The sequence below is a fragment of the Microtus oregoni genome, unplaced genomic scaffold (genome assembly GCF_018167655.1).
Source record: "Microtus oregoni isolate MIOR12 unplaced genomic scaffold, Mior012 000001F_ref0000356, whole genome shotgun sequence".
Taxonomy (NCBI): Eukaryota; Metazoa; Chordata; class Mammalia; order Rodentia; family Cricetidae; genus Microtus; species Microtus oregoni.
Genome location: NW_024543060.1, coordinates 93,815,859 through 93,841,511, shown reverse-complemented (window position 1 = coordinate 93,841,511; position 25,653 = coordinate 93,815,859). Strand labels below are relative to the sequence as shown.

Here is a 25,653-nt window from a genome sequence, read left to right as displayed (position 1 = left end):
ACTGCAATTGTTCTTGAATTCTCAGTATTCCTCATTGTCCGCTATGTTCAGCTAGTCCGGATTTATCCCATGCTTTTTCAGACCTAGGCCAGCTGGCCTTGGTGAGATCCCAATAGAACATCCCCATTGTCTTAGTGTGTGGGTGCACCCCTCGTGGTCCTGAGTTCCTTGCTCGTGCTCCGTCTCCTTCTGCTCCTGATTTGGACCTTGAGATTTCTGTCCGGTGCTCCCGTGTGGGTCTCTGTCTCTGTCTCCTTTCATCACCTGATGAAGGTTAATATTCCTGAGCATGCCTATGTGTTTGTCTTTGGATTCACCTTATTTAGCTTCTCTAGGAACATGAATTATAAGCTCAATGTCCTTTATTTATGGCTAGAAACCAAATATGAGTGAGTACATTTTGTTATAGCAATCCAAAAGGATAAGGTAGGCCTCTTGCACGTATCCAATAAATATTGACAGATGTGATGTCCAACTTACTTTAAGCTGAGAAGCCAGTAAATGTTTAGTGACTATTTTTGCAAATATATTTGTTATTTTTCTTGCAGCTGTGACAAAAACCTGGCAAGCTGCTTAAGGGAAGGAAGGTTTGTGAGGGGAAATCCATGGTGTCAGAGGGTCTCAGTCCATCAAGACAGAGTGGGTTATTAGCTGTGGAAGCCTGTGTCAGATACTCCTCACCTGACAGCTGAGGATGTGAGTCAAAACCAGAAAGAACTAGAATCTTCAAAGACCGACTCCTAGTGACCTTTTGTTCTGACAGCCAGACCCCACCGTCTATGGGATCCACAGCCTTCAAAATATCACCATAAGATGGGGGCTGAGCATCCAAAATGTGAGCCTGTGGGAGGCATTTTGGATCCAAATTCTAGTAGGCACAAGGCTCAGCAAACTTCTACTGCATCCATATCTTGCTCTCACATGCAGTGGGTTTTATTAATAAAGTTTTATTGTAACTTGGCCATGACTTTTGGTAAGCACATTATGGAGAGCTTGGTTTTGCACTGTGATTTCATACTTGAGTAGTTTTTGTGTCCAGAAAATTCTATAATATTTACCATTGGACGCTACAAAACAAGTTTACTAATCCCTGGCTTAATACAATACTTCTGTATTTCAAAAATTTAGTAGCAAAAACCCCAAGAAGTAACACATCTTTCCCTGCCACATGATTCCAAGATGCTATTGTTGCCCTGAGATAAGTATCCCAGACCCACATCTGCCCTTGGTATGTGCAAGGTGTCATCTATGCTAGTGGGTTTCATTTTGTTGGGTTTTTTTATAGATTTTATTGAGCTATACATTTTCTCTGCTCCCCTCCCTGCCTCTCTCTCCCCTTCAACCCTCTCCCAAGGTCCCCATGCTCCCAATTTACTCAGGAAATTTTGTCTTTTTCTACTTCCCATGTAGATTAGATCTATGTAAGCCTCTTTTAGGGTCCTCATTATTGTCTGGGTTCTCTGGGATTGCGATTTGTAGGCTGGTTTTCTTTGCTTTATGTTTAAACACCACTTATGAGTGAGTGCATGTGATAATTGTCTTTCTGTGTCTGGGTTACCTCACTCAAAATGATGTTTTCTAGCTCCATCTATTTTCCTGCAAAATTCAAGATGTCATTATTTTTTTTTCTGCTGTGTAGTACTACATTGTGTAAATGTACCACATTTTCCTTATCCATTCTTTGATAGAGGGGCATTTAGGTTGTTTCCAAGTTCTGGCTATGACAAACAATGCTGCTATGAACACAGTTGAGTACATGTCCTTGCGGCACGATTGAGCATCCTTTGGATATATACCCTAAAGTGGTATTGCTGGGTCTTGAGGAAGGTTGTTTCCTAATTTTCTGAGAAATCACCACACTGACATCCAAAGGGGCTGTACCAGCTTGCACTCCCACCAGCAATGCAGAAGTATTTCCTTTACCCCACAACCTCTCCAGCATAAGTTGCCATCAGTGTTTTTGATCTTGGATATTCTTACAGGTGTAAGATGGAATCTCAGAGTTGTTTTGATTTGCATTTCTCTGATGACTAATGATGTTGAACATTTCCTTACGTGTCTTTTAGCCATTTTAGATTCCTCTGTTGAGAGTTCTCTCTTTAGGTCTGTACTCCATTTTTTATTGGATTATTTGTTCTTTTGATGACCAATTTCTTTTTTTTTTCTTTCTTTTTTTTCCATTTTTTTTATTGAGAAAAGGAGAAAAAAAAACAAGTTTCCACCTCCTCCCAGCCTCCCATTTCCCTCCCCCTCCTCCCACCCTTCTCCCCCTCCTCCCACCCTTCTCCCCCTCCCCCCACTCCTCTCCCCCTCCCTCTCCAGTCCAAAGAGCAGTCAGGGTTCCCTGCCCTGTGGTAAGTCCTAGGTCCTCCCCTCTCTGTCCATTTCTAGGAAGGTGAACATCCAAACTGGCTAGGCTCCCACAAAGCCAGCACATTACGTAGGTTCAAAACCCCGTGCCATTGCTTCTCATCAGCCCTCATTGTTCGCCATGCTCAGAGAGTCCAGTTTTATCCCATGCTTTTTCAGTCACAGTCCAGCTGGCCTTGGTGAGCTCCCAATAGATCAGCTCCACTGTCTCAGTGGGTGGGTGCACCCCTCGTGGTCCCGACTTCTTTGCTCATGTTCTCCCTCCTTCTTCTCCTCTTTGGGACCTTGGGAGCTCAGTCCAGTGCTCCAGTGTGGGTCTCTGTCTCTATCTCCATCCATCACCAGATGAAGGTTCTATGATGATATGCAAGATATGGAGAGAAAAGGGAGAAGGGGAGAATGGGGGGAACTTGGGGAAAAAGGAGGATTGGGATAAAGGAAGGTTAGATAGGGGAGCACGGAAGCACAATTCTTAGTTAAGGGAGCCACCTTAGAGTTGGCAAGAGACTTGAACCTAGAGTGGCTCCCAAATGCCCAAGCCGAGGTCCCCAGTTAGTTCCTTGGGCAGCTGAGGATAGGGAACCTGAAATGACCCTATCCTTGAGCAATACTGACGAATATCTTGCATATCATGATGACCAATTTCTTGAGTTCTTTGTATATTTTGGAAATCAGACCTCTATCTGATGTGGGGTTAGTGAAGATCTTTTCCCATTCTGTAGGCTGTCGTTTTGTCTTTGTTGACTGTGTTTTTTGCTTCCATGCCCCACAGGCTACCTGATCACTGGGGAAGCACTCCACCACCAAGATACATTTCAATGACATATTAGGGCTGGAGAACAGCATTTCACTGTGTAGCCCTGGCTGCTCTAGATCATGCTCTGTAGACCAGGCTAACCTTGAACTCACAGAGATCCACCTGCTTCTGCCTCCCAATAGCTGAAATTAAAGGCATACGCAACCACACCCAACAGTCATGATCCAGATCCTGTCAATCATGGATGAATATCTGGGCTCCAACCTCAGCACCACTAAAACACAATACCATAGGTACTGGAGGGATTTTGTTTAGAATGTTTGAGACATGATCTCACAATGCTGTCTAGACTGATCTCAGATGATGGACTCAGGCCATCCCCACCAGCTCAACCTCCCACACAACTGGATCTGAAGGTGTGCATCACTGTGAATAGATAGGTTATGTTTTCCAACCCGATCCAATTTTCTAATGCACGCGGAAATGCATGCCAGGCTAATAGTCTGTCATATGTGGGTTTGTGTCCATCTGCATCACCCTGCGGTTATCAGCACCATGCACTGAGGGCCACTGGCAGAAGAGAGCTGGTACCCAGGTCCTGAACATACGTGATGCCTGCCTTATTCTTGGCTTAAAGTGACACTGTATGGCACCTAGTCTGACCTGTGTGTCCATTGCCCCATCTACTAAAAGTGAGAGTTGTCCTGATGCCTTCGAAAGTTTCTCACACACTGGGCCTCTTCCCTACATTGCCTTTATAGGCAGGACACCCACGATTTCAGCCACAACACTTGCCCACTCCTCTCCTCCCAGCACCAGCTGAAGTCTCTTCCCTCCCCAGCTGGGAGAGAAACCTGTGCAGTTTCAGCTCTAAGTTCAAAGGAAGTTCTTAAATCAGAGAGGGAGGGGAAATGATTTTTTAGGCAAGTCACTATATTTTCACCAACTCCTCAAAAAGCAGGGAAACATGTAGGGAGGACTTAACTATGATGTTCAGTTGACTATAGATTCCCAATTTCCAAGCATTATCACTATCTTAACTCTATGCAATGAATCACACACACACACTTGTATTGTTTTTCAAAAATGTTTACATGGCTTTAATATCTCCACAGTTCAGCCGGGCAAGGAGAAATCCCACGCCTCTGTCTATCTTTGGCTGTAGACAAGCACTCCCATTTTTGAAAGCAAGTCAGTATCTTTTTAATAACTCCCTGAAAGGCAGGGAAACACATAGGGAGGGCTACACTACCATATTCAGTTGACAGTAGAAGCTTCCCTGTGAGGTAGTACCAGCTATCGCTATACCTACCTCGTCCTCAGCACAACCCACATTCAAAACAAGGGCACACAAGAGAGAAACTCATGCCAATAAAGACAGTGCAGAAAATGGCTTAGATGCTATTAGTGTGGATTGGACTTTACAATAAATAAATAATAACTACTGGAGAACCTTTATTATGGACGTGTTACATACAGCTGGCCTTGGTTGTTTTGTGGACGTATTTGGTTTTACTATATCTTCTTTGTCACTCCGGAGGCATGTTTATAATGATAAACTCCACGTGCAGATGGGGAAAGTGAGGTGTGGATCAGTGAGGAAGTTCCCAGTGTCCCACACTGCACAATGTACAGTTACCTGATGCCCAAACCAATGTTCATGTTGATGCCTCCAGTCTTGGAGAATCCATATTTTCTAAAACTTTCATACATATAATGACCACCAGTTTGGAGAAATACAGAGATTGTGTGTGTGAGGAGGGGGATGGAGGAGGGAGGGGGAGCGCCTCATCCCAGGTTACAGCATTTAAATGGGAAAGCTAAGATCTGAATCTAGGTCAGCATCACCTGGAGCCTGCAAGTCTCACCTGATTTCTTTCTTACAACTGGATGGGAAGACGGTGTGGTTTAGTAAAGCCCCGGTGTGCATTAAGTGCAGTTTTCCCAACCTGGCCTGACTCATGGGTTTTGGAAGATCACTAAGCATGCTAGCAGTGGGCGATGGAACAACTCTCTCCTGGCCTGTCCTTTAGCAGGCTATCTGCCTGATACCTACTTACCTACCTTGCCATGTGCAGGTGGTCTGGATGCTTATTTGGTGACCCCCCCCCATGTCACCTCCGAGGTACTGGGAAATGAGAGCATTTGAGAGGTGCCTGGGTTCTGAGGGATCCTGAATGGGATTAGTGCTGCTGTGGTTTGAATCTAGAATGTCCCCTACAGGCTTGTGTTTGGGATTCTCGGACTCCAGCTTGTGGGGCTCTGCTGAAAGTTGTGGAGCCCTTAGCTATAGGCTAGAGTCCTTGCTTCCTGGCACATGCTATGTGAACAAAAAGAAGCCTTCGCCATAGACCAAGCTGTTCCCACTTCCATGTCTGCACCACCATGGTGGACTGTGACTCTTTGAAACCATGAGCCGATACAAACCTTACATTTTCAGTCACTTCTGCCAGGCATTTTGTAACAACAACAACAACAACAACAAATGTGCTAACACAATGTCTTTATAAAATAGGTTCAAGGTCAGCCAGCCAGGTTGAATCGATGAGCACCAGGTAAATGAGGGAGTTTGTTTCAAAGGAGATAGAGGACATTACTAAGGATGACCCCAGATGGTAGCCTATAGCCTTCACACACACACACACACACCCCACAAATATGTACATATATGAACACACATACACATGAGCATGCACATAGACAAACATACACACACGTGCACAACACAAATATGCACATGTATGAACATACATACACATGAGCATGCACATATATAAACATACACACACATGCACACATGGGCAAAAATTTGTTTTAAATACCTTGTAAGATAGGAATACAGAAACAGGAACAATAGGACAGTTGCTGGTGTTTGACATATGGTTAACTCGGATTACTTTTTTTCTGCAAGGATTTATGCCAATTTAAATTGTCCCATTTGGAAGAGTTGGTGGTTACCATTCTAACCTGACTCTCCTTCCCTGCCCGGGTTTATTGGCTGTATGCTATGTACTAAATCCCACCCTAAGGACTGCACATGCTTGCTTCGCTGATCCCATGGCCTACATTTCCCCTCAGGTAGACACTGGCAACCGCTCCACAAATGGAGGAGAAACCCACTCCCTCATTTCATGAAAGACAAGTGAGCTGGTTTTAGAAGCTACACTTGGCTAATTTCTTCTTTTTAGTGTTTGTAATCAAGTCAGGTCCTTGCAGATCTAGGTATTTAATAGTTCACCTTCTTTATTTACTTTTCTCACCTAAACTGCTATGATTAGCTCTAAGAGTCCAGGCTGTGAGAGACCCACACCTTCCAGGGGCCCTCTTGTTGTAAGTGTTTATTTTCTCATTCTGGAGGGTTCTGTGACCTTTCCTGGAAAGCCCAAGTTGATGGCCCAGGGAAGCCACCTTGAGATGTAACCTGGGGCAATGAAAAGTTCTAAATGAAACACAGACCAGTCTTTGCCACCTTCTGCTTGTTTCTGTTTTTATTGCAAACAAGCCGAATTCAGCCTAAGAGGCACTGAGTCACCTTTGTTCTCCCACCCATCAGGCAAGACAGGGAGGGATGTGAAACAGAGTGAATAAGGCTTGGAAAGGAGCAGTCGTTCCAGTGCCAGGCACTCCCACGCCAGACCTGACAGACAGGCAAGGGCTAGAAGAGAACCTGGTCCATCCCAGAGGGTTCATTTCACGGGTGAGTGATACCTCTCCAATCTGCACGTGATTCCTTGCCAAAGGTCAGATTCTCAGACGAGAGGGGAGATTGAACCGGGATAGCTTTGAGGAAGGAACAACCCACCCTGAGGAGTCATTCATGGAGCCCGCTGTCCTCCTGTCCTAAGAGGAGGAGTGGTTACAGGGGAGCAGTGGGTAAGGATAGGAAACAGATTCCATTTAGGGTCAGAGAAGCTGTCCCGGGCCAGGGTGTTGCGCATAGTGCACAGTCTTTTAGGAGGAGAAATGGAATTAGTAGCTAGAGGGAAATGTCCTACCAACAGAAACGGGCCATTTCTCTTTGCTAGATAATAGGGCCAAGAGATCTCAAACTGGGAAAAGGCATTTAAAGGTAATTACTTGGGCTAGCAAGATAACTCAGCTAGTATAGGCCCCAGTCACCTAGCCTGAAAACCAAGTTCAGTCCCTAGAACTCACACAAGGGAAGGAGGGATTCCTTCAAGTCTTCCTCTCCTTGTTGAGTTTGAATTAAATTCTGACAGTGCTGTTCCCATGACATTTTCATCCTGACTCTAACAAATATTAGGGTCAGAAAAGATTAAAAAAGAACATAATGTCTTTAATTATGATGTTCATTTACTCATTTGTGTTGTATATATGTACATACAAACTGCTTTTCATGGTGAATATACCATTTTACAATCCAAGGTTCACGTCTGAATTCTACCAAACTTCCAGGAAAGACCTAATATAAACATGCTCCAGCTGTCCCACAAAATACAAAGAAGTAATTGGCCATCTAATCATGCCTTTTCATGCTCTCTTGATCTGGAGGAAACGAAGACCTCTTACCGTCAGTGTCTTTATGAGCAGGCACTCATGGAATTTCTGTGCTAAAATGGGCAATGTTGTAATAAACAAGAGAAGGAAACAGGAAAAGGAATTTTAGGTGGCAAACGAAGATTCTGGTAAATGTTTGGAAACAAAAGGATATTCAGATAACAACAGCCACCCCCATAAACTCAAGGACCAGTAACCAAATAAAGGGAAGGTTAGGACACAGAAAACAGCCTCCAGCGTCCACTGAGAGGGCATCGTGTTCAGGAAACAAAATGAGCTTCTGCTATTATCTGGGTTCGATCGCAGAAACTCCTTTTATGTGCATGAATGTTGCTTGGTTTCCATGTTGGGTGCCCAAATTGTCTGACTTAAAGGAAACATGTCATCCAAAGCAAATATAAATGAGGATGACCCGAGAATATGAATTCAACTAACCCTGAGTGGTGTGTTCCACTCTGGATGGGGTTATATGAAATGTAGCCACAGAATAAAGAAAATCATAGATCAATACATTCAACAAATGTGTCAGTAGAGATAGATGTTAAGTAGGTAGGCTATATCAAGTAATAATTTGCCCTAGGTGTCAAAGAGATCAGATCCCATCCAATACCTACAGGAAGGTCTAGAGTGAGTTTGAGGTCAGCTAAGCTTGGCAGCACATTGCAACAGGAACGTAGTTGTGCAAATGTTAGGGTAGTTACAAAGACTAAAAGTAAAAGCTACTTTTTATAGAAAAACCTTGATAGCCCATGACAGTGTTGTCTCTTTACCTGAAACTTTCCATTTTACCATAATTATGGTATTCTACCTGGCCAATGTCAGCCTTCATTTTCCCAAGATCAATCTGAGGAAGAAAACAGATATCATGGTCTCCTTGGGAAAGATAGATACCAAAGGAAAGAGTAGAAGACTAGATTGAACTGTGCTTGTCTGTTTCTCCTTCAAGTTCCTCCAATCAATAAAATAATGCTCCCCCTCTGAGTGTGTGTGGGATTAAGTAGCAGGCAAGTGAGTGTTCTCTCACAATGAATGAGGCTGCAAGAATTTGGAAATAAGATTATCTTGGTTATCTCTTTCCTCACTCAAAGGCTCCTCCCCAACTCAAAGGCACTGAGCTCCCAAAGAAACGGACTTGGGGTACTCAAGTTCCCCCAGAGTGAAACATTCTGCTGCAGACAGGAACTTCAACAAGAACACTCACAAGCCAGCAAAGCTGGCCTGACAGCCAGTAACCAGTGAATTCACTCATCCTAGATCAATTATTTTGACCATAAGAAACAAGATTACTTGGGCTCTAAGAAATATCATCCCAGACTGGGTATGTGGTGACTTCATGTCATTAATTCCAGCACAGTCTGAGGCAGGATGATTTCCATTAGTTAGAAGCCAGCCTGGACTTACATAGTGAGTCCTAGGCCACTGTGGATAAGAAGTGAGAAAAGAAAATAAAAAGGAAATTCCATCTGAAACTAGCTTGGGGCTCTCGGGCCTCGGGAAGTCACTGAAGCTTTAGTTTCATTTAATCTGAGCTCACTGGCTTTAGGAACACCTGCACTCTTGAACGCTTCCTCTATGCTATGCTGGCTAATGTCAACATTGTAAGCTACATGGGTTCCATTCATTCATATCTACCAGGACCAAAAGAGCTGGAAGAATATGGATTCTCACACAGAGCTGGCCATACAGGCCTCAACAGTAAAAACAAAACAAAACAAAACAAAAACGCTTACTTGGCTTCTCCCCCAAACCTGTACTTCCCACGGCCTGTCTCACTGGAGTAGAGCCAAGGGAGGGAGAGGAAATCTGTCCTTCCGGTTGCCCCAGCTCCAAACGTAGCATCATCCCTCACACCTGCCTTTGTATCATGCCGCACCTTCTGCCCATCAGCAAGTCCCTTCTGGGTCCTCTTCACTATAGTGCCAGGGCCGGCTGGCCTTGCTCAAGCCCCTGTCGTCTCTCCCTGTATTATTAAGCTGGCTTTCTAAACTATCTCCCTCCTCTTCGGCACTTGATTTAGCCTTCTCACACCAAAGTCACCCTTTTCACCATAATGAAGAGCCTGTCAGTTTCCACTAGTTGGATCAGTCATTGGTTAGCCACTCCCACAGGTTCTGTGCCACCATTACCCCAGCACGTCTTGCAGGCAAGTCAAATTGTAGGTTGAAGGTTTTGTGGCTGGGTTGATGTTTCAGTACTACCACTGGAAGTCTTGCTTGGTTACACAAGTTATGAAAACACAGGAAATAAATAATCTCCCACCAGCAAAACTAAAAGAAGGGAAGTACACACCACTGCCAACAACAACAACAACAAAATAACAGGAATTAACAATCATCAGTCATTAATATCTCTTATAAGCAATGGACTCAGTTCCCCAATACAAAGACTCAATGTCTCTTTACTAGAGAGTGCTCCGACAAGTTCCATATGAAATAGCCCCATTCTGACTCACCTCAACCCAATCCACGCTCATCTCCACCTAACTACTGTGTATTTATTTATGGATGGTCATCCCACCCAGCCCCACTACTGCACCCCCAGTTCCTATAATAATACCTGGCTCGCAACTGGGGCTCCATAAATATTTGTTCAGTGAATAACTAGGCCTTTAGAGTCAGACAGACTTCAGTTGGAATGTCAGTGCTTCTGTGTGCCAACTCTGAGTCCTTTAGCTGGTAACATCCTTGCTGGGACACGGTTTTTAATGTACGAAATGGGAATAATTGTAGTAATCGCATAGAGTTCTTACGGAGACGAAATGAATTACTATAAGGCTTGTAGACTGTGCCTGGCACATGAAAAGCACTCATCAAGCACATCATCCATCATTGGTGTTATTATGACCGTTGTCATTATTATTATTTATACAGAGGCTGAGTCACATGCCCCAGCCCAGGGTCCCACCCCAGTTTCCCCAGCCTTCCTCTCCAGCCAGAGGTGGAGTGGGTGATTTGGATGGTGGCAGCCTGCCCTATGAGTCAGCGGTGATCTTCAGCCACACTGGGGTCCTCTGGCACAGGCTGCCTTGGCCAAGGGGCCCTTGAGTTGAGTCATCAGGGCTGTGATTCCAGCTGGAGGATGCTTTGGCAGTGGAGTTTGGCTGGCAGAGTTTGACCTCCTAGGTCCTTCCAGGAAGAGACTGGGCACCTGCCCCATGAAGCTCTCAGATGCTAACACCGTGCTAGCATTCAACCTATCTAGTGCAGCATGCAAAAGAGCCAGATGAGTAAATGGGGGAGGGATAAGAAGGAGAAAAGTTGCCTTTGAGAACCTGCTTCAAGCTAGAGTCCTAGTATGGAAGACAGGTCACAGGGCTCTGAATTCAAGCTGTATGACCTCAAATAAGCCCTTTGCTTGTCTGGGCCTTGTCTGTGACGTGTGAAGGACAACATGGCCCTTTCACAGTTCCACCAGGATTTTCTGAGCAGAAATGGCCCTTGGTTACCTTTTCCCTTACTGTGACAAAATGTTTGACAGAAGCAACTTACAGGAAGAGAGTTTATTTTAGCTCAGTTTAGTTGTCCTCAATCATTGTGGGAGGATGGGTTTGTCTTAGCTCGCTGTTAATTGCCCCACCACCCAGTCATGGTGGGTGTCTTAGTTACCATTCTATTGCTGTGAAGAGACACCATGACCAAGGCAGCTCTTATAAAAGAAAGCATTTCATCGAGAGCGGGCTGATGGTTTCAAAAGGTTAATCCGTGGTCATCATGGTGGGAAGCATGGTGCCAGGAATGCAAGAACAGGGCTGAGAGCTTACATCCCTTTGAGTCCTCAAATCCTATCCCCAGTGACACACTTCCTCCTGCAACAAGGCCCTGCCTCCTAAACCTTTCAAACAGTTCTGCTCCCTGGGGACCAAGCATTCCAATAACATGAGCCTGTAGGAGCCGTTCTCCTTCAAACCACGCAGTGGGAAAGGCTTGGCAGCTGAGGCTCAGTCCTTAGCAGTGGAACTCACCACACAGTTACATCTCAGTGGGTCAAGAGACAGAGAGAGCTCAGAGGAGGAGCCAGCTGTTCCACATCCTCCATCTAGGCTCCATCTCCTAAAATTTCTGAGACTCCCCCAAAACAGTGCCACCAGCTGAGGAATAAGTGTTCAAATAAACACGTGAGCTTACGGGAGATGGTTTTCCTTCACAGCATGAGAACACATACTATCTTCCAGTCCCAAGTCCTTTATGAAGCCTTCTCGGATCCACCCCACAAAGTCCCAACCTTCAGTAACCTTTGTAGAAGGGGAGAAGAATTTCTCCTATGTTCCTAACTCTCCCATCCCCCAGAAAGGAAAGGCATCAATTTAGTCCTTTCTTCTCTCCTCCCTCCCTCCCTCCCTCCCTCGCTCCTTTCTTCCTTCACTTCAACAGTAACTATTTATTGGGCATACTGTGTTGTGTCATGGATGTGCAGACCGTGGTCTAGTAGAAAAAGTTAGCAATTGCAAGATCTTCAGAAATGAAGCATAATGTTCATTGGGATTTCTTGGAATAGTTACCAGGTAGTCAAGATATAAATAATTGTTAAACTACTTAGCTTTAATCCCTTCATAAATGAAACTGATATCTTTTGGTCAAAGAATGCTTTTTAAAAACTGCCCAAATTGGTTAAGACACACCCAGAAGTTTGGGAATCATTGACTTAGGGCTTTTATAACTCCTGTATGTCTCTCCTAGCTTTGGATCTTTGGGGTCTTTTCGGTTTCTAAGCTTTGGGGTCTTCTAAGCTCAAGGACTGATTCTGAGCTAAAGTAAGAGTATGGGCTGACAGTAATGTTACATGGAACCTATGTAACAGGAAGAAGGGAGAGATTGTACATATTCATGTATGTACAGGTGCACATACATGTGGAGGACAGAGATCAACCTCTGAATCCATTTCTCAACTGCAGTACAACATATCTGTAGCTAGGTAATTGGTTTAAAATAAAAAGTCACTGCAAGTCTAAGGCTTCAAAAGCCATATACTGAGCTGATGACTCCTGATGGGAGGAATTCATGGCTAGGGAGCAGGGAGTGGCCCCTGCTGTTCTTTCCAGAACCAACCAGAGTCACAAAAGAAGGGCATTAACCCCTGCCTACAGAATCTGAAGGAACAGTCCCGCAGAGTCTCATCTCCAGATGCTAACCTTTGGTTCACGGATCACATGACCACCATAACCCTTTCAGGGCATCTCCTCTAGTGACCCAATCACCCCCTCCTAGGCTGCACATCTCATATACCTTCCTAGTAGCACAATGAGGACCAGGCTGCCCACCTATGAACCATGGGAGGACACCATCAAAATATGTGAGCTTTGCCTTTTGAGCCTAGATACGCAGTGGTGCTGGCCACTTCCAGTGGCTCCTCTGCTCCTCTGCAGATGGCCTGGGGGGATCCACACCAGTTCAACAAGCCCCATCCCACAGCACAGAGCTCCTTAGTTCTGCTGGGGTCCCACTGAAGCGCTCAGCAACCGTGGGGGTGGCCAAGCAGCACACCTTGTTCTCTGCATAGTCTTTTCTCTCCCACTTCCAGAGCCATCTTGTCCAAGTACCTGTTTGGTACACAGCCCTCTCTGTCCCAGCACACACTGGGAGGTGATACCTTTGTCTCCTCTGCTCAGCTCAGAGATGGGAGGGACCCACTTTTCATCTCCTTGAGTGAGAATATTCATATTCTATTTCCAGTGACGTGCAAAGAAATATTACCAGCAGGTGACTGCTTTGGGCTCATAGGATGGAGACCTTTATCTTTTTCCAGATTTTCTTTTCTATTGTAGCCCTTGTTCGATCATATATGTGTAATATATTTCCAACTACAGAAGTGCACCTTTTGAAAGGTGGATCAAAGTGGTTACAAAATTCCATTCCCTTGATCACTTAAAAGCAGCTTTCCCTGAGTGGTGCTTTAAGGAAAAGACAGGAGGATATGAGATGCTTTGGAACGAGCCGTGGAAAAAGAAAGCTCACATTGAGCTGCAAGATAGCCCTGTCAGCAAAGGGCTTGCTTTGCAAGCATGAGGATCTGAGTTCAATCCCCGGAACCCACATTAAAAAATAATAATAAATAAGTGAAGTATGGTAGTGCCTGTTTGTGACCTCAGCACCGGGAAGATCTAGAGACAGACAGATCCCTGGAACTCTGGCCAGCCAGCTCAACCTACCTGGTGAGTTCCAGAGGAAAAGACTCCTTCTCAAAATAACAAGGTTGAGGAAGGATATCTGAAGCTGTCTTCTAGTCTCTGTGTACCTCCACACTGATGAACACATGCATGTACGCACAGAGAGACACAGACAAACCCAAAAACACTCATACACACATACATGCACACACACACATGCACACTTGCATGCACAAACAGACTCACGCTGAAACTGTAGCCTCTACATAATAGTATCTGCAAGATGGGGCCTTTGAGAGGTTTGCTTGAGTGTAGAAGGATAGGACCCTCCTACTGAGTTTAGTATTCCTTTAAGAGGAGCCACTGGAGAGCCTGTTCCCACTCTCTTCCTGTGAGAACCCAGCAAGAAGGCAAGGAACTGCAAGCCCTCACCAGAACCAGCCGTGCCAGCCCTGTTTTGGACCATAATACGCAAGGTTCTCTTATGGCAACTGGAACAGAGAGGGACCAGAGGTGTCTGCAGGGTAAGACTGAAGTCACTGGAGAACCCCTGGGAGGTAGGCACAGCTGCCCCTCCCCCAGGGAAAACATGGAAGGATGTCATTTTGCTTGTGTTGCTGGAACGGCTATGATTTCTCTAGACATCCTAGATGAACTGGATCATGTTTGACCCAAGTTGCTTTTTTTTTTTTTTTAACTGTTGTTTGCCACACACAAAGAAGGGCCCACACCCGCTGCCAGACTTGGCCATTTGCCCTTTTAACCTCCTTCTGACTATAATTTTATATCCTCACCTCTTTTGTCTTCTTTCCGTCCTACTTGTTCTTAAATCTTTATTATAGAAGTTCTCAAGCACGCACAGAAGAGGAGAAAATAATCAGTCTTCAGCTTCCACCAGAACCCTTTCATGGTCAAATTTGCTTCACAGACACACCCTCATTTCCTCTCAAACAGTAGATACTTTTTCATTTTTAAAACCCAAGATCTGATTCTCATACAATTTCTCCTTCTAAAGTATGCGATTCACTGGAGTTTCTTTGTTCTTGGTGTTTGCTCAATGGGGAGCCGTGAGCACCCTGGAACTCTATCTTCATGCTCCTCCCCCATCAGAAGTCACTACCAACCCCCCCTCCCCTCATCGCCTCGGTCCTGGCAGCCACCCTTCCTCTTTCTGTGTCTATGGCTCTCTGGATTGTCTCAAAGCAAATCCCAGATAGCATGTCATTTTATCCAGAAATAGCTCAGAATGTATTTTTAACACATAAAGGCTCCTTTTTGCTGTAGCATCGCTGAATGCCACTATTACACCTAAAACCTAATAATCCACAATCTTAACATACAGTCAGTGTTCAAAAGCTCCCCTTTTCATTTGGATCTTTTGTTTGGCCAATTTTGTTATCGTTGTTGTTTTAAATAAGAATCTTGCTATGTAACCCTAACTGACCTGGTACTGACTGCGCAGCCCAGTTTGGCCTTAATTCTTCCTCAGACTTCTAAGTACTGGGATGACAGGCAGGCACCACCATGTTTGTAGCCCCCTTGCTCTGGCTGTAGCCAAACAAAGCCTGAATTCTCACACCCAGCATGACTATAACAGCCCCTCTTCCTCTGTTCTTACTGGGGTTTTTTTTTCTATGTCATTTAGTTATTGGATGGAAAACAGGTACTTTTTCTATACCATTTCCTACATTCCAAGTTTAGCTGGTAGCATCCCATGAAGATGTCACTGTCTTCCCTGGGAGCTGGGCAGGTAGATCCCGAGATGCCATGCAAGTCAGGTTCTGAGATGAAAAGAGTACACTCCTTGATTGGGTAAGGACATTATCCTTCATCGTACCTGAGACACAGCCCTGTCTGAGGAGTTCTTTCTCTTGTTAAGCTGACCTGTAAGTTCAGGTTTTGTCTTCATGCCCCATACCGTAGGACATTTCCAGAAATCCTTTCTGAACAGTCTGGGCATCTACCACTGTTGCCCTGGTGCAATGTTGCTAGGCTTTGCCAAAGGATGCTCTCCTTGGTCCTCACCCCTCCATGTAGTATCAGAAAAGAAGATTTCTTCATCCTTTTACTAGCCCAGTTTTCAGAATAATGATGTGCCTTAGTTAACTCCAAAGGTGACCATCACTTATTTTTAAGTCATGGATTTTTAACAATTCGATGTATTTAAATCTGTTGAATTTGTTATTTTTTTGGCACTCAAATGATCCATCTTTGGTTTCTAGAAATTGTTCAGGAAGACTCGTGATCTTGATTTGACTGCTTCTCTCTGCTTGCCATGATGAGATGCTTCCAGCTCACCACATATTTTTACCTAAATCCTGGGGTCAGTCATGGCTCCTTTCAAGATAACAACATTTTTCTAAGGACCATAATCAAAATGCTAAGCATGTTTGTTGTTATTTTGCTGGCCACTTCTTCTAGGTCTTTTCGAGGGCATAGGAAAAAGTAGAACATAAATCTACACTGACATTTTCAATTCAAATTTTAGATGAGAGATTTAATTTAATTTCTATGATTTTCAAATTGTATTTCTTTTTCACTTAGGGCTAGGGATATAACTGTGTGGTGTAGCACTTGGCAGACATGGGAGCAGGAAAAGAAGGAGGAAGGAGGGGGAAAGGAAAAGAGGGAGGGATAGCAGGAGGTAGTGAGGGGAAGGGAGGATCTCGACTCCTAATAATGCTGACATTATTGTTATCTTGGAGCTTTTCAAATAGCATTTCCATTATCATTCCCACAATGTAGTCATTAAATATCCATCTACATACATACACAGATTCCTTATTCATTTTTTAAGAATGTGTTACATACCTTCCACCAAGGACATACAGTTTCTGCTCTGTTAAATTGCTGTTGTTCAAGTTAAACAAATATCTATGAACCATGTCCTTGTGCCAATTATTGATTAGGCAGCAAGGCAGATGGCATTTTCTTCTTTAACGTCCTCCAAATGTAAGCTGCCTCTAGATCATTTTAGTGCCTTAAAACATCTCAGACTCCATGGACCCCAGAATCACTCAGCATATTCTGGATGTAGCTCTGTGCCCCTCCCTCCATTGGGAATGCATCTGTACAAACAAGTGTTCTGTTCCTAGCCTGCATGGCTCACCACACACACACACACACACCACACACACACTTCGCTCAGACCTCTGTTCAAACTTGACTTCATCCATCATCTGGGTGGTTCCTCTTCTCACCCAGCATCCCTCATCCACCGCACCCTGCTTTATCTTACTCCACAACATCCTCTCCCCGTTTTCTATCACGCCACTAACAGTTGGTTGGCTTAAACCACTGTGTGTCAGCTTTCTGTTACTATCAAAAAAAATTTCTGAGATAATCAACTTTAAAAGAGCAAAGGCCATTCTGCCTCACAATTGTGGATGTTTCAGGCCTTGGCTGTTTGGGCTTGTAGTGAAGCAGTGCATTGTGGTAGGAGGATGCGAGAGAAAGCTACTCACCTGGTAAACACTGTGGTTTCACTGGGAAACACACAGGGAAATGAAGGAGCTGGGATTCCAATATCCTTTCCATGACACACCACAGTGACCTAAAGTCCTCCCACCAGGCTACGTCATAAAGGTCCTACCACCTCCCAATAGCACCTTAGGCTGAGGAGGAAACCTTTAACACAGGGATCTTTGGTGAAATTTGTGATTCAGTTGATGGCTATAAACATCTGTAACCATTCAGGGAGAACAACAGGGAGTTAATTGATTGTTTAATGACTAAATTAACACACACACACACACACACACACATATATAGTATTTGAAAGAACCCATGAGGGATTGGTTCTGTAGCAAAAGACACCAAATTCATAGCTCCTCACGTTCTTCATCATGATGGTTAATGCTGTCAACTTGACAGAGTCTAGGGTCGCAGGAAGATGGATATCTGGGCATGGCTGGGTGGGCTATTTCCATTAAGTTTATTGATGTGGGAAGCCCTATCTTAATGGTGGGTGGAGTTATTCCCTCTGCAGTGAACCCTGAACTGTAAGGAGAAAGCAAGCTAAGTGCTAAGAGGCGCCCATTGCTGTCTAGGTATGGCTATGGACATGGCCTGAGCAGCTGCTTTCTCAGGACTGTGTACCTCGAACCGTGAGCCAGAGTTAATCCTTTCTCCCTTAAGTTGCCTCTGCCAGGGCATTTTATCAGTAGGAAAGAAGACTAAGACATTACTAAAATATTTTCATGCTGGCACATAGCACACACATTTATACACCCCTGCATACTTTTAATCACTTCTACTTTTCATATCTAAGATGATATATACTTGGTAAATTATTGTTGTTGTTTAAAGAATAATGACAAAAAAGGTTTTATGTATTTAGTAGGAACAGAATTTTGGGCCAAATATTTTCAAGCTACAGTTGGTTAAAATTAGGACTCAAAACCCTTAACTTAGAGGGGATAACAGTGTTTATGACAACAGGTACTGGGATGGAGTATGGGTGTACAAGAGAGGCAGGAGCCTGGCTGTTGTTATCTATGGGACATGATACCTGTTAACTGCCTTGCTTCTACTAATGCAGCTTAACACAGTATTTGTCCTGCTGAGATCCATATGGAGCTACCTGCCTCTAGATAATTCTTCCAGGTCATTGTCATACATGAAATCCTGAAAGTCCACATCTCTCCTTGGACTTGGATGACTGACTATTCCAGTTCCAGAGGGCAGTTTTGCATTTTCCCAGTCAGTGTTTAGCTCCTGTGTTCTCATCCGTCTTCCCAACGTTAACCGTTGCTCTCAGCTCTACGTCACTCTTGACCTTGGTGGACCTGTCTCGGACGGGCTTTCAGCCGCTCCTTAAGTTACTTCTCTGAACTTTGCTTTTCTTAATTCTTATGTGAGATAGTAACTACGTTGTAAGAAGTTTATGATTTTAAATTAAATTATAATAATTGTCCAAGGACTTCCCCAGCATAATGCCTACCACATTCTAGGGGCTCAACAGAAGTTGGTTTACTTTAATTGGATAGTTGCTGAGGGGTTTTGCTGGCGTAGAACCATAGATAAACACTTCATTTCCTACCATCATTCCTCCAGTTGCAAGCTTACCTCCCCCACACTTATCCAAATCCCATTTCACCTCTTTGCTGTGTAGAATCATGAAAGCTGAGGCTCATTGCAGAGGTCCAAGATCACAGTAAATGTTATTTAAATCTGTATAAGTATTTGTTGGTCTTTTCTTGTTGCTCTAGTTTCTCAGTAACGGACTAGAGAGTAGGGATCTCAGGTCACATGGGGACTGGCTATAAACTTTCTAGTCTCACCCCTGCAAAAATATGTTTACATATTTAAATAGCATCTACTGTGTTCTTGGACCACTGTAGCCTCATGTCAGCCAGCTAAGTTGCATACCTTATCTGGAGACTGAGGATGCAAACACACGCGCTTGTGGGGAGGACACTTCCTCTTCAAAACACCGCGTTACTCTAAGCAAACAGCCAAAGGCATACTCCTGAGGATTGGATGGCGATTAGACTTACTCATTCATATGACCACATAATTAAAAAGTAAAATGAGTCAAATCTCTAAAAACTGACAATGAAGTGACTCAACAATATATCACATGGTGGCTTACACACAGGATTATTTCAAGTAACCATGGGAATCACTGCTTTTCTAGGGTTTTTTTTTTTTGATGAGTTAACTTTTTTTTTAGCCTGTAAACCTCAGCACCACAATCCGTCTCCGTCATCATCCTCACGTAGATGAAGAGCAGACACAGGCAGAGGTCAAGACCACCCACTTGGACCATTCATTCATTCTTGGGCCAACACATAGTAAAACAAGGTAGAGGCTCTTGAAGAAGAAGTAGAGCTGCCAGGACCATCACAAGCCCCAGACTCGTTGGAGATATCTGAGCGTGTGATGAACAGTCCTTTGGGGATGGAGATCATCCTCCTGTCCCGTGCTGGAGTTTCAGGTCTTCAGACTTCCTGCTGGAAGAGTCTGACTGGAATCCTGGCCCTTCTGCAGTTCCTCTTGTTGTCTTTGGATGCTTTCCTTCCTAGTTTCTCCTCAAGACGCCGTGTGTGTGTGCACACGCTCACACGCACACACGTGTGCACATGTATATACATATACACATGCACATGAGAGAAGAAAGGCACTTTTACAGGCAGTCAGGGATAGGCAGGGGAAACCCTGAGCATGAATGTGCTGGAGACGGTGTGCAGGAGAGCCAGAGAGGTCATAGAAGACAGAGAGCAGGGGGAGCCTAGCCATGAGAGAGGGAAAGACAAGCTGAAGATGAAAGAGAGCAAGGGGTGAAAGGAGCAACCGTAAGAAACAAATTAGACAAGAAGATGGAGCATGATAACAGAGGGAGAGAAAGATGTTCAGAGGGGAGAAAAGATGGGGTGAGGAAGGAAGACGTGAGAAGGCAGAGAGAGGCAGGGAGGGGAGACAAGAGCAGGGGTGCAGGCGAGAGGGGGAGGGGAGGCTGCATCTCTGCAGTTGTTCTCTGGCCCCACACTCTGTGCAGCACATGGGTCCCCTTGCATCACAGTTCATTTGGGCCTTCCTGTTTTTATCACATCTTTGGGAACCCTCAGAGACTTTTCCAGCCAGTGAATTGGGCAGAGTACCAAGTTTCCCTGTTCGGGGCTCAGCTCTACCTCCCACAGCTGTGCTTCTCATGGCCCTCAACACCCTCCATCCCCGGCCTAAGGACCATCCCTCAGTCCTCTCCAGGATCCCTGATTCCATTTCGTCCCCAGGAATGTCTAACAGAAGCTATAACCCTCTAACAGGGTCGATCCAGCCTAGACATCCGAAAAACTTCATTTTATAAAAAGACATACTTGTACAGTGTGGGTCTGGGGAGATGGGTCCATGGTTAAGGCCTCACCGTGAGGACTAGAGTTCAGATCCCCAGAACCCCTGTAAGTGGTGGGTGAGCGTGGCAGCCTGCCTGTAATTCCATCAAGGAGCTCCTCCTTGAAGGCAGAGATGGGAAAGCCCTGAGAAAGTTGGCTAGCAAGACTAGCTGTGTGGGTGAGCTCTGACTTGATTGAGAGACTTCTGTGAATAATGTGGACCATGACTGAGGATGCTTCATAGCACCAACTGTGGATACACACACATCCCTGATGGAAAAAATGTACACCCCCAAAGCACACTTTCTTTCGTTCTCTGACTCACGGATGTCTTCCACTGCCATGATACTCTCCCAACTCTAAGTTCTAGTCTCCCTCCAGCTTCTTACATTCCTTCCAGAAAACACCTTTTAACACCGACACTGTGTCACGCATGAATATTATGACTTTGAACAAAAATCATTGTCCATCCCCGAGAAGCTCAGCATCTAAAGGGAGGTAGGCACAGAAGACCCAGGGCAGGGCCAGGATTTTTATTTTTTGAAACCCCAGCATTGTACAGTCTAGGGAACACTCTGTAACAAAAAGAAAGGAAGAGGAAAAAAGAAAAGAAATAAAAAGAAAAGCAAAGCAAAGAAAAGAAAGATCAGCCTGTTGCTAGGGACATTTGACTCTTTTGAAAGAACCCAGAAAGAGTTATGCCAGCTCTGGAGGGGGCAGAATGAGTGACACTCCCCCTCTCCCCAACTATTCAGACAGGAAGGTGGGCTGACGCACTGGCTCACTGTTGAAGCTATAATTATCGACACTTTCCCTTTTGGTTCTCTTTGTCCCCACTATGAACAAAATCCGAGGTGCGCTTTAAGGTTTAGATTGTGATTGAGATAAAGTCTAATTGTCAAAACAAACTAGAAGTTTCTGTTTCCCCTAATGGAACTGGGTAAAAAGAAACCCAGGGTTGGTATGGAGCCTCCCTGGTTTCGAGGGACCGGTTTCCTTCCACCATGTGAATCATCCACTTGTTATCCATGAAGCCAATGGTGGGCCACATCCCAGCCAGCAGGAAAAGGACAAGAGCGAGGGGAAAGCCAGCCCTGGCCTACAGTTCAACCCCCCCCCCCCTTCTTTGATGACACAAAAGCACCAAGATGTTGTCACACGGACACACTAAGGTGCTGGGGAAAGGGAAAGTGCGGTATTTATTCCGATGGCCATGTGTCTTCGGGTCAGAAGAGAAAGGGTGCTGTGGACAGCAGACCTCTCCAAGGCAGCCTACGATGCATGCCTCCTGTGTGGTCTGGGAAGCCATGGAACAGAAGCTCTATTCTTTCCAAAGCCACTGGTGACGGAAGCATGGCTGTGCTTTACAGGTCCTCCCTGTAACAAGCTCTCTCCTGGGATCTTTCATGCTGATAACTTTGAATCCCTGCACCTGAACCCACACGTTGACTAAGGATGAAGCCCTAGACCATCCAAAGGGCACTGGAGGGAGACAAGGCACTGTCAACTGTAAGGGAGGCACCAGAAAGGAAAGAACAGTGGTGTGCAAACCAAACTTCAAAGCTTTTCCTAGTTCATGCTACCCAGAGCAGGACGCAACTCAAAGAACTCTACAGATCTCCAGCGAGGCAGGTGGGGTGGTTTATGTTGCTTATCAGCTTGGCGGGATCTATAATCATCTTAGAGATAAACCTCTGGGTGTGTCTATGAGGGATTATCTAGATGAGGTTCATTGAGGTTCAATTTATCCATCTATTTATCCTAACTGTCATGCTGGATAAAAAGGAGAAAGCAAGGTGAACAACGGCATTCAGAACTCTGCTTCCTGGCTGTAGAGGGAATGTGATTTGGCCGCCTCATGCTTCTTCCACAATGACTTCCCAGCCAGGATGGACTCTTCCCTCAAACTATGAGCCAAAATAAGCCTACCCTTCCTTCTTCAGGTTGCTTCTGTTGGTTTTTTACATAGCAGTGCTCCAAGTAACTAATACAGAGGCTGAATCAACGTTGGTGTGATGGAAGAGAATTAGACCTGAGGACAATGGCTTGAGCGAAGAAGACCACAAAGACCCAGAGTCATCCGAGAGAGTGGCGAGAACCCAAAGTGCCAAGTAGCAGGTGGCAGATCCTTTTTGGATTTGTCCCATCATGAAAAATGTACCAAACATGAGATTGAAACGAAATGACAGCTTCTTTAACAGAAATCAAAGCAACAGCATCTTAACCAAGTTCATTGCTCTCTCTGCAAGATTCTGTCGGTACAAAGTACTGAGGGGGGTTTACAACACTGGGGACCCAGGTTCCCCCCATGTTATCACTCCACCACGCTCAACACATGACTTCTGTGACTGCTGCTGCTCACGTTATCACATCTGTATCACAGCCATAAGGAAGAAGGGAAGAGGAAAGGAAGGACTCTTCACCTTCAGGTGGTGTAGGAGTTCCTTCTGTGTGTGTGTTGCTTTCACTGGTTAATGAATAAAGAAACTGCCTTGGCCTAGTTGATAGGGCAGAACTTAAGGTAGGCAGAGAAAACAAAACTGAATGCTGGGAGGAAGAAGGGCAGAGTCAGAGAAGCCATGGATCCTCCACCAGAGAGGGACACTGGTTAGAATCTCTGGTAAGCCACTGCCACGTGGCGATACAAAGATTAATGGAGATGAGTTAAACTAATATGTAAGAGTTAGCCATTAAGAAGTTAGAGCTTATGGCCAAACAGTGTTTTAATTAATACAGTTTCTCTGTGGCTATTTCAGGTGTAAGCTAGCAGGGGGGGGGGGGACAAACAAGGGGCCCTCTCCACCTCTCCATACAACATTCAGGGACCACTAAGAGGTGACTCACACCACAGCTACTTGATTTTCATTGGCTAGAACTTAAAGAGTTCACCACATCCACTTGGAAAGGATACTAGAAGGAAAGCATCTGTTTCTTGGAGACCAGATGCTCAGCTTAAACTGAAGGGTCCTATTGCTAAAAGGAGTAGGGACAGCCAGACATCAGAGCCTCGGGAGACCTAAGACAAAGGAACAAGGTACACTTCTGCCCCTGTTACAGCTGGAAAGAGAAGGGGAGGCTGTGAGCTGGAAAGTGGGTTGTACGTAGGGACATCTTCCTGGCTGACCTTGTTTTCTCTGCAACATGTGCCTGAGCTTCATTACTGGAAGGCTGTGTTTTTCAAGGGTGAAGAGGAAAGAAGGCTTGCCAAGGCTTGCTTATTTAGAATCCCTCATGGAGAAAAGAAAGTCTGTACCTGCAAAGGCCTGAGCTGGTTAGTAACAAAGCTGGGCCTTTGGGTCAGGATTTAATTGTAGGCACCGCGCTCAGATGCACTGACTTTGGATAAAGACAACTCAGTCCGTACCATGGTGGCCACCTGGAAGGGGCACTCCACCCTGTTTTTCACAGACTCTAAGATTCAGCTCTGCAGAAAGACCATATATGTAGCTGGCGTGCCTTGCCCCTGCAGGTGCCTTTGTACACTTGTTACAAATGTGAATGGAAGATACCGTAGAAGCGATAGTGTTTTCAGAGCAGAGATGCAAAGAGCAGGGAGCATGGGAAAGAAGAAGAATGTACTCCTGAGGGTCAGTCCCACTCTTCTCCTGTTCCATCCAGACAGACTGCCATTGCGCTCAGCGCTCTGGGGCTTCTACCTGCCTCTGATCCAGCATTGGAATGTTCCACTGACAATGTGAGGAAGCCAGGAAGACCAGTCTAGACAAGTAGCACCCTGTGGCCACCTGGAAGGGGCACTCCACCCTGTTTTTCACAGACTCTAAGATTCAGCTTCTGCAGTGTCTTGATGCCACAGAGCCTTGACCTTTTACCCTGCCCTTGGTCTTGGGAGCTCTCTTGAGACTTTTTTCTTACCTCGAGACACCACTCTGTGGTCCTGGCCTCAACCCAGTAAACAGGGCAAGTGTCTCCCACAAGCTTCTGAACTACAAAGCCAACCTGTCCACTGCATGTACATATCCAAACACACACTCGTACACACTACTCTATACACACCAGGTATAAACACAGTAAATACCAATGAGTGTACAAAAACATACTATACATGTAGCATCCACTAAATACATGCAAACACAGCACATGCATGCACACAGGCACACACACACACCATGTTTTTCTAACTGGTTTCTCTGTTGCCTACCACACTCCCCCATTCAACCCCTTACACAACTGAGTGATTGTTCTGAAAACACAAATTAAGGCACTTGCTCCTTTAAATACTGATCTCTTTCTGTGGCATCTGGACCTTCTGCCTGAAACCTGCGCATCTGATCAAAGCTAGCAGGACCTGTTCCCTAGGATGCCACCCAACCATTGTGCCCACTTTCCTATCCCCAGCAACCAGGTGACCAGCTATTCTTCCCTAGAGGCCCTAATGTTCCCTATGACCCCGCCCTCCACATCGCCAGTCAGCCACACATTCGGAATGTATATTCATGGTAGTGTATGCCTTTAATCCAGCACAGCACTCAGGAGGCAGAGACAGGAGGATCTCCACAAATTTGGGGTCAACCTAATCAACATAGGGAACATTTGGACTTCAATAGAGAGACCCTTTGTCCAAGCAAAATAAAAGTATTAATCATTCTGAACCTCTTCAGAGCTCACCTGTTCTCTCAAGAGCCCCTGCCTTCCCAGCTGGAACCAGCCCCTTCCTTTTCTGTTCCTTGGGAAAGCAGGTAGTGGGATTGTTCACCTCCTGCGTCTATGTCCCTGCAAGTCAGGTGACCTTCTCTTGGATGGAGCACCTTGTCCTGGCCTGGGCAGCCACACTCACATATCCCCCTTACCCCACAGATCAAAGTAGAAAACCAGCATGCCTACCAGGACATCACTAGTGTGGTGGCCATGGCCAAAACCTATGCCACCACTGAAGCCTTTATCGACTCCAAGTATGACATCCGCATACAGAAGATCGGATCCAACTACAAGGCATACATGTGAGTCAGTGGGCAGGGACTGGGAGGAAGGTGGGAGTGTCCTGCTTCTACCATGATGCTGTGTTTGTTTGTCCTTTGCTTCTATTGCAACTTAGCCTGATAGACCTCTCTATA

General features: G+C 45.2%; 1 protein-coding gene across 1 annotated transcript in view; it reads left to right on the top strand.

Moving 5' to 3' along the window:
* Syn3 (synapsin III) overlaps window positions 1-25,653 on the top strand; it is a 399,638-nt gene that overhangs the window by 345,367 nt on the left and 28,618 nt on the right. Inside the window, exon 8 of the mRNA XM_041673952.1 lies at window positions 25,397-25,539. Within this exon, the coding sequence (XP_041529886.1) occupies window positions 25,397-25,539 (143 nt within the window). The remainder of the gene's footprint in view (window positions 1-25,396; window positions 25,540-25,653) is intronic.